The sequence below is a fragment of the Halictus rubicundus genome, chromosome 9 (genome assembly GCF_050948215.1).
Source record: "Halictus rubicundus isolate RS-2024b chromosome 9, iyHalRubi1_principal, whole genome shotgun sequence".
Lineage (NCBI taxonomy): Eukaryota > Metazoa > Arthropoda > Insecta > Hymenoptera > Halictidae > Halictus > Halictus rubicundus.
The window spans coordinates 16,209,604-16,223,312 of NC_135157.1; the positions used below are offsets into that span (position 1 = coordinate 16,209,604).

Genomic DNA, 13,709 nt, shown 5'->3' on the forward strand with positions numbered 1-13,709 from the left:
GAATTCGAATATGAATTTTTATTTCTCCTGTAGATGCTCGGTCTCTTTTCGTTCGAAACGCACCGAACCGAATCGGGTAGACGTCGCCGCGCACCCGCACCGATAAATGCACCGGGATCTCCACCGCCGAATTGTTTCGACGCCGAAAGCTCGACTGGCGCGAGCACATGCTGGCCCACCACTTTTATATCGTCCCCGTGGTTTCCGTAAATGGTCGGGGGTAAATGGGCCGGACCGAGTCGCGTTGGCCCGGCCCAACAACCTGGCCAGCAGGTGTGCGCTCTTCGACAAGCATTGTCCCGTGCCCACAAGCTGCGCCCCTGACACCGATACACCGATACCAATACCGTTGCTACCATTCACCCCACCATTCTTTACCTGTCGAGACTGTTGCGAGTCGGGACGCCACTCGGCCGGCTCGCAATCGAGAACCCCCTCCCTCTCTTAATTATTAGTATATTCGTTAGGCCGTTGAGCCTTCGCCTCCTCACCTGCCGACTCCCACATGGTTACCACAATTCGTTACGCTTGTGCCACGATCGGTGTTGCGCTTTTGTCGCGTTTCAACTTTTGCGGGAAATTATATTATAGACATTTGGAAAGTTGTGGAAATTCGAGGCGTGCGGGAGAGAACAGATTCGAAAAGCTCGGTGCGTAAGGTCAATAATTTATTGAAAACAGCTTGTTCCCTGACAAGATCTAAAATTCTAGAATTCTAGGGAAGTACTCGTACCGTTTTTGTTTTTGTTTTGTTTTTTGGAACATTGCACGACGTTGTACGGTGACGTACAATAAATTGTCGATGTTTCGATAACGACGTATGAAATTGGAAGTACCCGATACAGTTTGTCGATCGACCGTCGCCGCTTTCGGCAGAGAGAAACCTTAAAGATTACTGTTAGCGCAAGGTCAATCGATTGTTTTCCCTAAGTCGCTTCGTCCACTGTCATTGACCTTGCTCCTAAAAAGTAACGAGAAACGAAAAAACGATGAACGCGACACGTTAACCGCCGTCGGCTACGTCGCGATACTTCCTTCGCGAAGTAGACGGTCGACGCAACGATTCCTTACCTTATCGAGTAAAACTTTCTGTACAGAAATAATAAAAATAAAATTTCCCGACGAATCCAACGTCTTCTACGTAGATAGGTGATGATTTCTTCTAATCCCGCGGTAGGTATTGTGCTAATTAAATGGCACTCTCTTTAATCGGTTCAACGAATTGCACGAATCGAATCTAGAGTATATCTAGTAACGGTAAGACTTTTCTCGGTCGCGAAACCGACTCGCGCGGAAGAGACTTATGTCTGCGCAGACCCGTAGGTGCCCGTCGGTGGACGATACAGCTTGGGCAGCGTCAAAATCTGCAGACTGTTGAACGCGTACTTTCGGATCCCAATGTTCTTCCACGTGTTCTCACGGCGACAGCCTTCGCTGAAAACAAGAACGCAACGTTCGCAAAGTGTTCTCGCAACGGGACCGTAAAGTTCTCGACAAAGCAACGAACCTGCGAATGCAGTCGAGAGCCCTGGTGAACTCGTGTTCGGCCAAATGGTACTCGCTGGTCAATATGTTGACTTGCTCGAGAGTGACCGACATGCCGGTGCGATCCTTCGCGCTCTTGCAGCTGGTGAATCGGAGTCCGCGCATTCTCCGGCAAATCTGGGAAGACAGTTGCAGAATCTCTACGTTTTTATTGACTTTCGCGTGGACGCTCGTCTTCAGATTTGTCATCAGCTCCGCCAGCGTTTGGCCGAGCGGCGATCTCGTACCGACTGAAGGGAACAAATAAACCCAGCGGGATTAAGAACGCCGATCCGAGGACCAAGGACAGATTTTCAACGTGGAACGGGAAGAAAAATCTTACGTCGAGTCGATGCCGCCTCTGTGGGCAGGTTGAGCTTTTTGAATCGCAAGTAGTATTCGTTCAACCTTTCGTAGTTGTCCACGTTGCTCTTCTCCTGTGGTTTGGTGGTCCCGAGGCTTTCCGCGAGGGAGGCCATCTCGTTGATTCCGACGTTGAAGAAGACCGAAGTGACGTTGAACGAGATCGTTTGTCTGGTGGAAGGGACCAACGGTAGCAGCGAATAAATCCCGTCTGGGACTGGAAGCATCACCGTCAATGCGGAGCGAGATCCAACCACCCTCGGCAAAGGTAGCTGAACCAGCGGAACGTTTCCGTTTTCTTCGGGGGGTCTAAAACCAAAGGAGAAACACATACTCGAAACCGATGTCTAAAATAACACGTTTCTATTGGTTGACCCTTCGGTTTCTTTCTTTACGATGGACATACTGTGATTTAAATTCTTTGACATTTTCCATGACCACGTTAAAACTCGAGAAACTAAACTCGGGTAAGTCCCCGAAGGGTTAATCCCATCTGGAGTGTAAAAACAGAGGCAGGTGCACCTATAGGTGTACACCGGCGGTAATGTACCTCGATTGGATACCGCATCTGGTCAACGTGAAAGTGACCGTGTGCATGTCTTCGACAGCGACCGCCATGTCTCCCCACATGTCTATCTCGTCCCCGTAATAACTGAGAAGACCTTCGAACGAGACCAATGGGCCGAGAGTAGTCAAGATCAAGAGAAACATCGGATCGGGTCTCTGACACCAAAGCTTCGCCATAATGCCCGACACCAAGCTGGTCAACTGAAACCGTACGCATGATCGTTACACGATGCATTTTCGGTTCGGTGTACCCTCTATTCTACGAATGCAACCTACGAATCAAACCTACAGCTTGACTGAAGCAGACGTCGCGCCTGTATCGAACGTTGCAGGCACGCTGAGCCATCTTCGCGTCCTCTTGCACCCGAAACACCGAGTGCGTTAATCTAGCGGTCTTCAACAGTCCGTCCATGGCTTGTCGCAACTTCTTCATGCTTGGTCTGAGCTCGCTGGTCCAGTCGACGATCGAGGCGAAGTCCAGACCCTCGATAAACTTGTTCCTCTGTCCCGAGTTGCTTTTGATCACTCTGGTCATCGAATCGACCGCTTGGCACACTGTCGAGTCGAAACGTGGAGAAAATTAGATTCAACGAGCGCCGAGACAAGGAGGAAGACCTTACCTTCTTTCGCTTTCGATAAAGCCGGTGTGGTTTTGTCGAATCCAGGACTGGAATGTTGACGAGCAACCGCGTGATTCTCCACGCACTCGAGCAGCTTGCTCGACTCGTCGTTCTTCATGTCGTTCTTCGGCTGAATCGTCACAACTTCTATGCTCGGATTCCGATTGTTCGCCGGATGACACCCCTTCAAACTTTGCGCTCTCCTGACGACAGTTTTGTTCCGTAATCGAACGGCAGGGCTGCTGCATCGACCGCAGAGGAATTTCACCTTCGACACCAGACACATCACGCTCGCCTCTATGTTCAGCTGCGTCAGGTCCCAAGGCTCCGGCTCGTCCGTCGGTTTGTAATAGTTCGCGGAGGGTGAATTGCACATCTTCTGAGTATCTAGAAATCGTTTGCACGGATCGATGTCGCCTCTCGTTTCCTCTTTGTCCTCGCTGGCTTCGATCGCGTCGGTGATCGCGTTTCTGTTCGCGTTCGATGTCGCGTTCTCACGATCGTTTTCGTCGTGCTTCTCGGGATCGTTGGCGACGCTGCTGCTGCCGTCGTTGTCTTTATCTTTGTCTTTACCGTTATCGTTGTCGTTGTCGTTGCGGATGTCCTCCTCGTTGTCGTTGTCTTTATCGTCACGGTTCTCGAATATCGGCGAGTGTAGGATTGTCTTTTCGGTGTCTCTGCGCATACCTTCCTCGGCTCTCGGAAAAACGACGAATTTCTCTTTGATCGCCGCGTCTTCGGCGTCGATCGCGCCGATACGCTTCGACGCGACACGATTGCTCTTCGAGAGAAACAAAGAGGGATAATTGTTCCTCTGATTCTCCTCTGTCCAGAGATCGGTGACGCACTCCGGGGTGTCGGGCGTGACGAAATCGTCGAAATCTGGACTCTTCAAATCGAAGTTCAGCTGTTGCGTGATGCGTTTGAACGGGGACAAGGATTGGTGGGATTTCAATTGGAAGTTGTGCGCGTCCTCGTTAGCTTCTTCGTGAACTTTGGCAACTTTGTACTCCTCGAGGAACGTTAATGCCTCCTCGACCAGACCGGGGTCCCAAAGACTGAGCAGAATCCTAGTTTTCGTGATCATGTCCTCACAGATTGGCAACATTCCGCTGGTCTGCTTCTCCTTGGCCAGCTTCATCAGAGCTCGCATCGCGTCGACCACGTCGCGACGAAGCTGCTTGATCGCCTGAATAGCGTCGTGCGCCATAGTGATCTTCGAGGTGCCCTGATACAATTGGGTGCCGCGTGTCGGCGATTCCTTTAGAGCTTGCACCAGTCTGAAGTGAAAATCAATTTCCAATTTCGGCCACGATACCGCGATTAATTTTTCCTTTGTATCTACTTACCTTATAAGACCTCCGTTTTTGCTTTTGTGCGAATGCGCGGTGAACGCTCCGACCGTGATCAGATCGTAGAATCCGCATTTGTTCAAGGTGTCGTTGTGAACCCACATCCTTTGGAGATGCAGATTCAGAGGCGCGAACTCGAGAGTCCTGTCGTCTCTGCGCAGCGATCGTTTGAAGTAGCTACCTGCGGTGGCAAAAAGAGAGGAAAAAAGAAACCAGTGACGAACACCGCGCAACGAAAAGAGTTTCAGGCATCGCCTCGCGAGACTGGACTCGCGTCATCACCTTTGAAGGCTGACAAGTTCTCTTTCGCTTGCGAATACAGGTGCAACAGGTGCAGGTGACGGTCGAGCAACTCGATTTGCTTGGTGTGCCAGGGTTCCCGCAACTCTCCCATTCCAGCGACCTCTTGCAGCAGTTCCTTCTCCTCTTGAATCCAAATGGCGCTGCGAAAACGGGTTCGAACGATCATTTTTGACTCGCAATAAGAATGTGGATACGTGGATAATGGATACATGTATCCTCTGCATCTCATTTATAAGAGTTCAAGTGCCCAGAAAGTGACTCGAACAAAACAGACCGACAGAAAGAGCGTTACTCACAGTAAATGTTGCGGGAACTGAAAGCAAAGTTTACTCTCGGCCATGATCTCGTGAACACAGATGTCGCCGCCCAAACCGGAGTGAAACCTGAAAGGTTTGAACATTGTTATCGAAGCATTGTTATTGAAGCGAAAGTCTCGCCGTGACGACGCTCCGAATCTGTACCGAATCTCGATGCGACTCACCTGTACGTTTGCACGTACGGGTTTGCGAAGAGAAGCTTCAGCTGGCCCTGATGCGGCAATTTGATTTTCGTTCCCAGACGAGGAGGCAAGGATTGCGATCGTCTGTGCGCGAGTACCTGTAGAATCGCGAGAGCGGAACAAACGGGAATCAATGGGCAAATGAAAAAAAAAACCAAAAAGCAGAAAGCTAGAAGCAAAGAAGCAGAAGCGTAAAGCGAGCGGCGATGAAGTGAGAGATGAAGAGAGAGTACCTGTTGATTCGGTCCGCAGGCGGATTCCTTGGACGGAGTGCTCTCCGTGCTGTTGCCTTTGTCCTCCGCCTCCAAATTCCAGGCATTGATGGTCAAGAAGCCAACGGTGGTGGTTTTCGCGGACTTCAACGGTATCCTCAACCTGAAACGATGCGATCGCTAGTCAGAGACGCGACAGCTCGACGGACATCGCAACGAAAGGAAGGGAAAACGCGTTCGCGAAACGAGAGCCGTTCAAATTACCTGGGAGTATCTTGAATCGCGTTCAGCGTCACGATCACGCTCCCTATCGGCGTGGCCGTTTGACTCACCCTCTCCCTAACGTCGTACGCCGTTATCCTCGCTTTCGTGTCCGCGTTCAAACCGTCGCTCGCTCGGAAGCTGACGGTCGTCAAGAAACCGGGATTGCTGCTTCGCTGTGAAACATTCGTTTCCTCGTGAATTTTCATTTCTTTGTAAGAAGAGGGACAGAGAAAGAGAGAAACTTACTTCCATAACTTCCGTTCGCGCGTACTTGATCCACGTTTTCGAACCTTTCGGCTGAACGTCTATCTCCAGCACGGGATTCGGCGGCCGGCCATGCCCGTCGCAGAGAAGATTGTCGCAGGTCAACGATATCTCGCACATCGGGATCTCGGCCGGGTCTGATCGCGAGAAACAGCGTTTGAAATGTTCGAATTCGAAAAGTGCGACGGTCCTTGAAGAAACTATCGTTAACAAGCAGCATCAACGCCAACACAACAAAGAAAACAAACCTGTCGAGACCCCGCGTTGCAGTCGCAACATCTGGATGTCCGTGTCGTGTTTGTGCCCGCTAAACGCTTCTATTCGTTGCCGTAACGCCAACAACTGGCTTCGCATACACTCGTAGCTGGCCAGCTGGAGAGCCTGCAACCAGCTGTCGCGTTCTTCGGCAGAGTTCGCGCCCAGCGCTTGAAACAAGCCTCCCTCGAAAACTGAAACAATAACTCTTTTAGCTCTAAGGCTGTGCGAGTCGTCGGGTAGGGAACAAGAAATTTTTTCGCGTTCGGGACAGGTACCAGTAAATTTCGAGATTCTTGAAAGAGTCGGGACTCCCGAAAAAGTCGGGACTCTCGTGTTTATCGGGATTCTCGAAATAATCGAGATTCCCTAAAGAATCGTGAATTATTTTCAGGAGTGTCATATGTTATATTATCGAAATTTTCGGGAAACCCGATTCTTTCGGGAATCTTGAAATTTTCGGGAAACCCGATTTCTTCGGGGAATCTCGAAATTTTCGAGAACCCGATTCTATCGGGAATCTTGAAATTTTCGGAAATCTCGAAATTTTCGGGAAACCAGATTTCTTCGGGGAATCTCGAAATTTTGGGAAACCAGATTTCTTCGGGGAATCTCGAAATTTTGGGAAACCCGATTCTTTCGGGAATCTTGAAATTTTCGGGAAACCCGATATCTTCGGGGAATCTCGAAATTTTCGGGAATATTGAAATTTTCGGGAATCTCGAAATTTTCAGGAACCCGATTCTTTCGGGAATCTTGAAATTTTCGGCAAACCCGATTGATTCGGGAATCTTGAAATTTTCGTGAAACCAGATTTCTTCGGGGAATCTTGAAATTTTCGGGAATCTCGAAATTTTCGGGAACCCGACCCGACCCGAGCTCTTCCCGACTCATCCCGACTTAGATTCGCCGTGTCGAAACGGAAAATGAAAAACAATAGGAAAAACAATAGCAGGCGAGACTCACCTATGCTGAATCCGTACGGAACCTGGTTGCTCGGTTGTTCCACTCGAACGAAGCATTGTTCGAGTATTATCACTCCCAAAGGCTCCGACCATTGCTCCCGCGACTTGAAATAAAACAATAGGTTCCCCCGCAATCTGCACCACCTCTCGAAGCTGACTATTCAACAGAGGAGAAACAGAGAGGGAGTAACGTTTTCGTTGTGAACGGTGAGGAAGCGTCGTCGAACGTAACAAGTCTCGGCCGATCAGAAGCCTTCGCGCGATCGAAATGTAAATACGTAAAGCAAAAAGAAAAAAGAACCCGGCCCTTTTACCTTACAGCGATCGAATGAACAAAGAGAAACGCGGCGTTGAAAACCAGGGAGAAAGGTGGAAAAGGACGAAAAAGAAACAAGACGCGTATGTGTTTGCATGCATGTTGGATTTGCTTTCCGTGCGCACCTGTGTACAAAATAAAGCCTGCCGTGTTCTTTTTTCCCCCGAAATCTTAGACATCGTACGGATCAATGAATTTCCGATTTCCCGTATCAGATTCTGTTGATTCGATACGCATAATAGCTGTTCACGTTCCAGAGTATTTCTATGTTGCGAGACTGGAACGTTAGCAATGGACAGCTATTACGACTTCCGGTATCTTCTTTCGAAATATGTCCTCGGATTTAAGATCCGGGTACTCCAAAGTAATTAGAGCTCTAGTTCGAGTAATCTAATAGATTGTGATAAGAACAGTTTCGCGGCGTGCAGTGAAACGCGCAGAATGAAACACGACATCCAATGAAAGCAGACAATCGCAGGTGAGTAGGAGGGCATGCGACGTATTTTTGGAAACGGAACTGACCGTGCAACCAATAAATACCTTCCACGATCTTCGGTGTCTACTCGCTGAACCGGTCGTTCGGTAAAACCGTGTGTACCAAGGGGAGAAAAAGAAAATGTGGGAAAAGGAAGGGAAAGGAATTTTGGCAAAGAAAGTTAAAGGGGGACCCATCCAAGGATAAAAATGGAACACCGACATGAGTGAAAAGCACCAAGCGAATTCCCGATGCGCCGCGTGCCGCGCGTCGGTGCTCGAGGAGCTCAATGTATGTACAGCTTTTTTCTTTTTCTCAAACTCGGTTTACAGCGTCAAGCGTGTTAATCGCGAGTGAAACGAATCGAGTTATGTTAGCAAAGGAGAACGTTTTGTTTTGGGGGAGAAAAGAAACAAAAAACTCGATTATACCTTTACTCGTACTGGCGGTAACGCAACTGAAGTCTCGCAGTGTCTTATGCGTTTTTCCCTTTTGAAATTTGTTGTCTGATTTTTTACCTGTACCTGCAAATTATACGTAGCTACAGGTATCTTTCAATTTGTCCGAAAGCTTGCAGTCGACACACTCGACAGCGATGTCCGAGGCGTGCGCTAGCCGCATCGACTTTTCGTCGTCTCTACGACAAATACTTACTATCCGGTCTTTTTGCCTGTCGTGACCTTTCACCTAAGCTAAAATTCGTTGCATCCGACAAAATCGAAATTTCCATTTAAAAACAGCAATGGTCGAATTATTATTATTGTTCTCCGAAATTTCAAGGTCACCGATGTCTTTCCAAACGAGATCGTATATTTTCATTACTGTCAGGCCGAAGGTCAACGACCTGAATGTCACGACCTTCCGTCGAGTACCAAAATATGTAAATAATATAATATTACGGGTCGTTGGGTTCGACCTTGGAAATTACTCGAGAGTAATGGTAATAAAGATATAAAGTCTCCTTTAAAAAAATCATCGTTCTGCTCGAAATGCTACTTTTTGTTACGTTTCAATTTCCACTTGGACGACTCGAATTCTACGAGACGAGTTCAGCGAAAAAAAAAAAGAAAATATAGAAGATAACGACGAAGATGGGCGATAAGATAACGGTGGTCGTAACGTTAGTGATGACGCAAATGAGAAAATAATTGAAAGTGTACATAACGATAAGTGACGAGCAACGTTTACGATGCTTACCTCGCAAAGACGTCTATTTCGAACGTTGGAAAATAAAAATTACAATGGTCGGTTCGGGATGTTGCGAAGTACGATACCCTGTAATTATAGGATCCCACGAGGTCGACAAATTCTTCGTACACGGGCAATTAGGTTCGCGTTTCGCGTGGGCAGGACTTGAAAACTATAACACCGAGTGCGGTCCTGAATAACCGTCGCGAACAAATGAAATTTTATTGAGTTTATTTAATCAAAAAACTATGACCTACATAAGGAAATTTCAGTTCTTTGTAACAATTGCTAATTGGAATAAAAATTATTTTCCAAGCTGTTTCAAGTCCCGCGTGTATGAATTTATGCCGCCGTCGGTGAGGTTTCGACAATCGTTCTCGATCCGATCCGATCCAGGAATAGAGTACAACGATCTCGTGGACACAACAGTGCAACGATGCAACGATGCAACGCGGCGCGCCGGGAAAACGAATCTCAAGGTCCGAGTCACGCGAATATACACATGTACACTGCCGCTCGAAAGTGTGTGTGGACACTTTTTCCGGCTAAAAGGTAACATTTCGATGAAAACAATTACGAAATATTTGTCGAGTCTCGCCGAGAATTTATTTTCGGGATTCAAGATCAGCTCAAGGTCAACGTACTACATACAAGTTCGGTCGTGCAATATTGTATTTCGTGTTAGACCATTGTCTCTTCTATCGAATTCGTAAGTCATGCATGCCGAACGACTTTGGATTCCGTACAATGGTAATGGAACGTGCACAAGTACAGTGACCCCAATAATATTCGGCCGCTTTTAAAAATGGTATAACTTTGTTAACATTGGACCATACCACTTGGATTTTCTTAAGAAGTTGGCACAATTGGTTTGCCACATGAAGTGAAAAAAATTGCAATTGGTCGAAATTTTACGTAGAACTTACGTCGATCTTTTTTACGTGGACTTATTGAAAATTTAGAAAGTACGATTTGTAGATCTGTATGAATTATACATATTCCGAGAATTTCATCAAAATCGATTAACGTTGTAATGAGCTACAGATGTTTCAAAATGATCACATAAGGGCGAAATTCCCTGACAATAATTGATACAGATGTACAAAACGTACTTTTCAAATTTTTAATATAAGCGCGCATAAAAAAGCTGCAAAATACAACTGTTAGTCTCTGCAATTTCAACCAATCGTAATTTTAATCAAACGTTTCTCTCACGATATATAGCGAACCGATTGTTCTAACATCTCAAAAAGAAAATCCAGTAGTATAGTCCAACATTGACAAAGATATGCGACTTTTAGGATCGTCCGAATATTATTGTAGCCAACAGCTAAAATGATTGATACGGCTCGCGAGTGTCCACAGACTTTTGAAGGGCTGTGTACGCGTTAAGTACGGAGCCTCGTGCATTGAAACTTTGGAAACAGATGATGGGCTCTACATTAAACAAAAGACGAAGAATTTCCGTATCACGTGAATTTATTTCGAAGGATCAGACATGTACAATGTAAGTAAAATGAGGGAGAAAGAAAACATGCGTCTGTTTGCGGCCTGAGCGGCAAAATACATGTGCGTATGTATGTAATACACGTATGTAGAATCGGTTGGTTAGAAGAGGGGTTCCGCTATGTATCGGGTCTCGCGCTATTATCATTCGCATTTGCCAACAATTGGATCACTCACTCTCTGTTCTGCGAAAGAAGCCCTCTTGTCGTTCGCGCACGTACAATATACCCTCCTTCTCGAATTTCTGCGACGGTTGTGTAGCCAGAGTGAGCAGTTCTTGCTTGTTGAATCGCATCTCGGAGCTCGAAACACGGTCCTCGGTTCCGGTTCCGATTACCGTTCCCTTTCCCTATCCCGTTCCACCCACTCTTTACCGCAATAATCCACGTTACGTGCAATCCTTTATCCGCATCTGTCAACAAGCAGATCGTTAGCCATCGCTGATAGCGTCTAAGCGCATTTTGCGTGTACGTTTACGTTGTAATTGCGACAGAGGCTGCAAAATTGCTTAAAATTATCTTTCTTTGATACGTGTTCACGGTGGGGCAGTATCAACAATACATGTGTCTGTTCTCCGTTAAGGTTACGAATCAATAATGCGAACGACGATAATAGCGACGAAAAGATAATGTTTGGGTCTCGGCGCTTGTATTGCCGGTCATTCAATAAGCGTGACAATGCTCCAGCGTAAACACCTCGAACGAAGCACGTTTCGATTAGCAATTTGGTTCTGTTCCGTGTCGTCGCGTTTCATTGCGTCACGACGACGCGACGAGTCAACGACATTCCTAACCTATCGCTCTGCGCGCGTCTTGCGCCCCACAATGCGAGCATTTAGATACGGACATGGCAACGCATTAGCACCGAAGAAGTATCTACGGTACCAACGAAAATGATCGAAGATCATCGAAAATTATCGACAGTTACCGACTGCGGTTTTAAATCGTTGCTCGATGTCCTCTGATTTTTGTACCAATCGTAAGATCGAACCGCGGATCCTGACGTTTTCGATTTCCGGAAAATAATGAATAACTAAACGAAAACAAGCGGTTTAAGTATTCCAGAATCTTGAATCGCGAGCGAATCTAAAGTGAATTTAAATTGAGAAAAACGATTCTATATACTACCACTGTCGACGGTTGTTGGTTCAATTATCGGAAACTATCGATAGTGGTGGCTATCGATATGTTCTCATCGCTGCAACGCACAGTCTCTCACTTTCGTTCTGTACCCGCCTTCCACCTCTCCCGCGCCTTCACCGTCGCCCGCAACCTCCGCCCCTTTCACACTGCCCCCTTCCGCCCCTGCTTCCCTATACTCTTTCTCTCAATTTTCTCGTTTCGACACGTTTTTCACAACAGCGAACGTTTTCGAACTTTCGACTACTGGAAGAAGCGACAGAAGCGAACAAATTGGCTGATCGGGGACGAGCTCGTTCGATCGTTCGCGAAAACCAACCTCCGTGGATAAAGAATCGTCGAATGTCCTTTTGGAAATCATGTTCACTCCGTTTCGTTTCTTGTTCTCCCTTTCGTTCTTTCCCGCGGTTCTTTGGAACTAACGTCGATCGTCAGGGCGCGAACCGAGGGACCCCCTAGTCGAGAACAACGTTATCGCGCTGCTGTTGCGTTGCAACCATTACGAGATCTCGCGTGCACGTATACGTTTCGTTCGAAGGAAAACACATGCTCCTGGACGAATGTGCGTGCGCGAAACTATGAATACGCGACTGCCGTTTTCCCCAGGGAATACCGCTCCATCGAACGTAGGCGAAACCTGTGCGGTCGCTCGTTACATCGCGCGCGCTAAAAAGTGCCGATCGCTGGAACGGTGGAATAGGCAATCGCGGACATTACTGTCACACCGACACCGACGTACAATCGTCCGCTATCGGTCCCCTTCCGAACGCTGCCGACCACTCCCGGACGAGGTCGAGCGTTACCGAGCGTTCGCGAGTAACGTCAGCGCTGTAGCCGCTACGATGGCGGGTGGGGGGTACGCGCGCAATTCGTCGTGAAAATTTACGTTTATCTGTTTACGAGCAGAGAGGAAATGAGAGTGCTCACGCTAGGGGTTTTAGTGTCCCCACGTTTCTACATCATTTTTTTAGCCTGGAACAAAACCTGCATCATCTTTTTAGCCTGGAGCAGAACCTGCATCAACTCTTTAGCCTGGACCAGAACCTGCATCATCTTTTTAGCCTGTATTCGAACCTGCGTCATATTTTAGGCTGGATCAGAGCCTACATAGAAGAGCTTCTTTTAACGTAGAAGTAGCATCCACTCCGACATTATTTGGAATCCACTGCTAATGATGCAGGTAAGATGATGCAGGTGCTGGTCCAGGCTAAAAATTAGACTAGGGGGCAGCACTATACCGGGGACACTAAAATCCCTGGCGTGAGCACTCTCATTTCCTTTCTGTTACGAGCAGAGAGGAATGAGAGTGCTCACGCCCGGGGTTTCGGCGTTCCCACTTTCGTGACATCGCCGCTTTAGCATGGCACAGAACCGGTCAGTCTTTCCTGGAACAGAACCGGTCAGTCTTTTAGCATGGCACAGAACCGGTCAGTCTTTTAGCATAAAACTGAACGCACATTATTTTTTTAACCAGGATCAGAACGTACAGCTTAATTGTTTTATATGAAATATGTAACTAACATGTAAATCTTGTGTACAAAATCTCTAATATTAATTGTAATGATACGTATTTTATTTTTTTTTCCAAGTTTGTAGTTGCAAACTTTAGTTGTAAAAAATGGAAAATCCGGAAAAATTCGAACAAATAAAGATCTCATATCGAAGTTTAAAAGCGACCAACCTGAATATTAATTTAATAATGAGCTATTGTCATCAACACTGTCTTAAATTTTTTCATATATTTAGCTACTGTTATTATTAATTTAAAAAATTTTTCTTTCACGAATAAATATTTTTCCACCTCAGCACCATAAGATTTTTACTAGATGACTTTAAAAACACATTAGAACTATTTTTAAATAATTTTACTCGAAAACATTCTAGTTTACTCTTTATT

At 46.8% G+C, this 13,709-nt stretch overlaps 1 protein-coding gene across 4 annotated transcripts; it reads right to left on the reverse strand.

Annotated features, from left to right (window-relative positions):
• Positions 1 to 653: 653 nt before the first annotated feature.
• LOC143357420 (inositol polyphosphate-4-phosphatase type I A) lies at positions 654 to 12,561 on the reverse strand. Of its 4 annotated transcripts, XM_076793900.1 has the most exons (18): positions 12,132 to 12,561; positions 10,851 to 11,085; positions 8,411 to 8,503; positions 7,190 to 7,345; positions 6,217 to 6,417; positions 5,951 to 6,105; positions 5,705 to 5,877; positions 5,462 to 5,603; positions 5,211 to 5,326; positions 5,026 to 5,112; positions 4,709 to 4,869; positions 4,424 to 4,607; positions 3,075 to 4,354; positions 2,744 to 3,009; positions 2,438 to 2,655; positions 1,868 to 2,196; positions 1,508 to 1,775; positions 654 to 1,434 (listed from the first exon to the last, which is right to left on the reverse strand). In XM_076793900.1, exons 2-18 carry the CDS (start codon positions 10,966 to 10,968, stop codon positions 1,302 to 1,304), a joined length of 4,080 nt encoding a protein of 1,359 aa, XP_076650015.1. In that variant the 5' UTR covers positions 10,969 to 11,085; positions 12,132 to 12,561; the 3' UTR covers positions 654 to 1,301. The 4 variants fall into 4 exon arrangements, with proteins under 4 accessions (XP_076650015.1, XP_076650016.1, XP_076650017.1 ...); XM_076793901.1 differs by lacking the exon at positions 8,411 to 8,503 and having other exon boundaries at positions 12,132 to 12,560; XM_076793902.1 differs by lacking the exons at positions 10,851 to 11,085; positions 12,132 to 12,561 and adding an exon at positions 9,177 to 9,304.
• Positions 12,562 to 13,709: the final 1,148 nt, after the last annotated feature.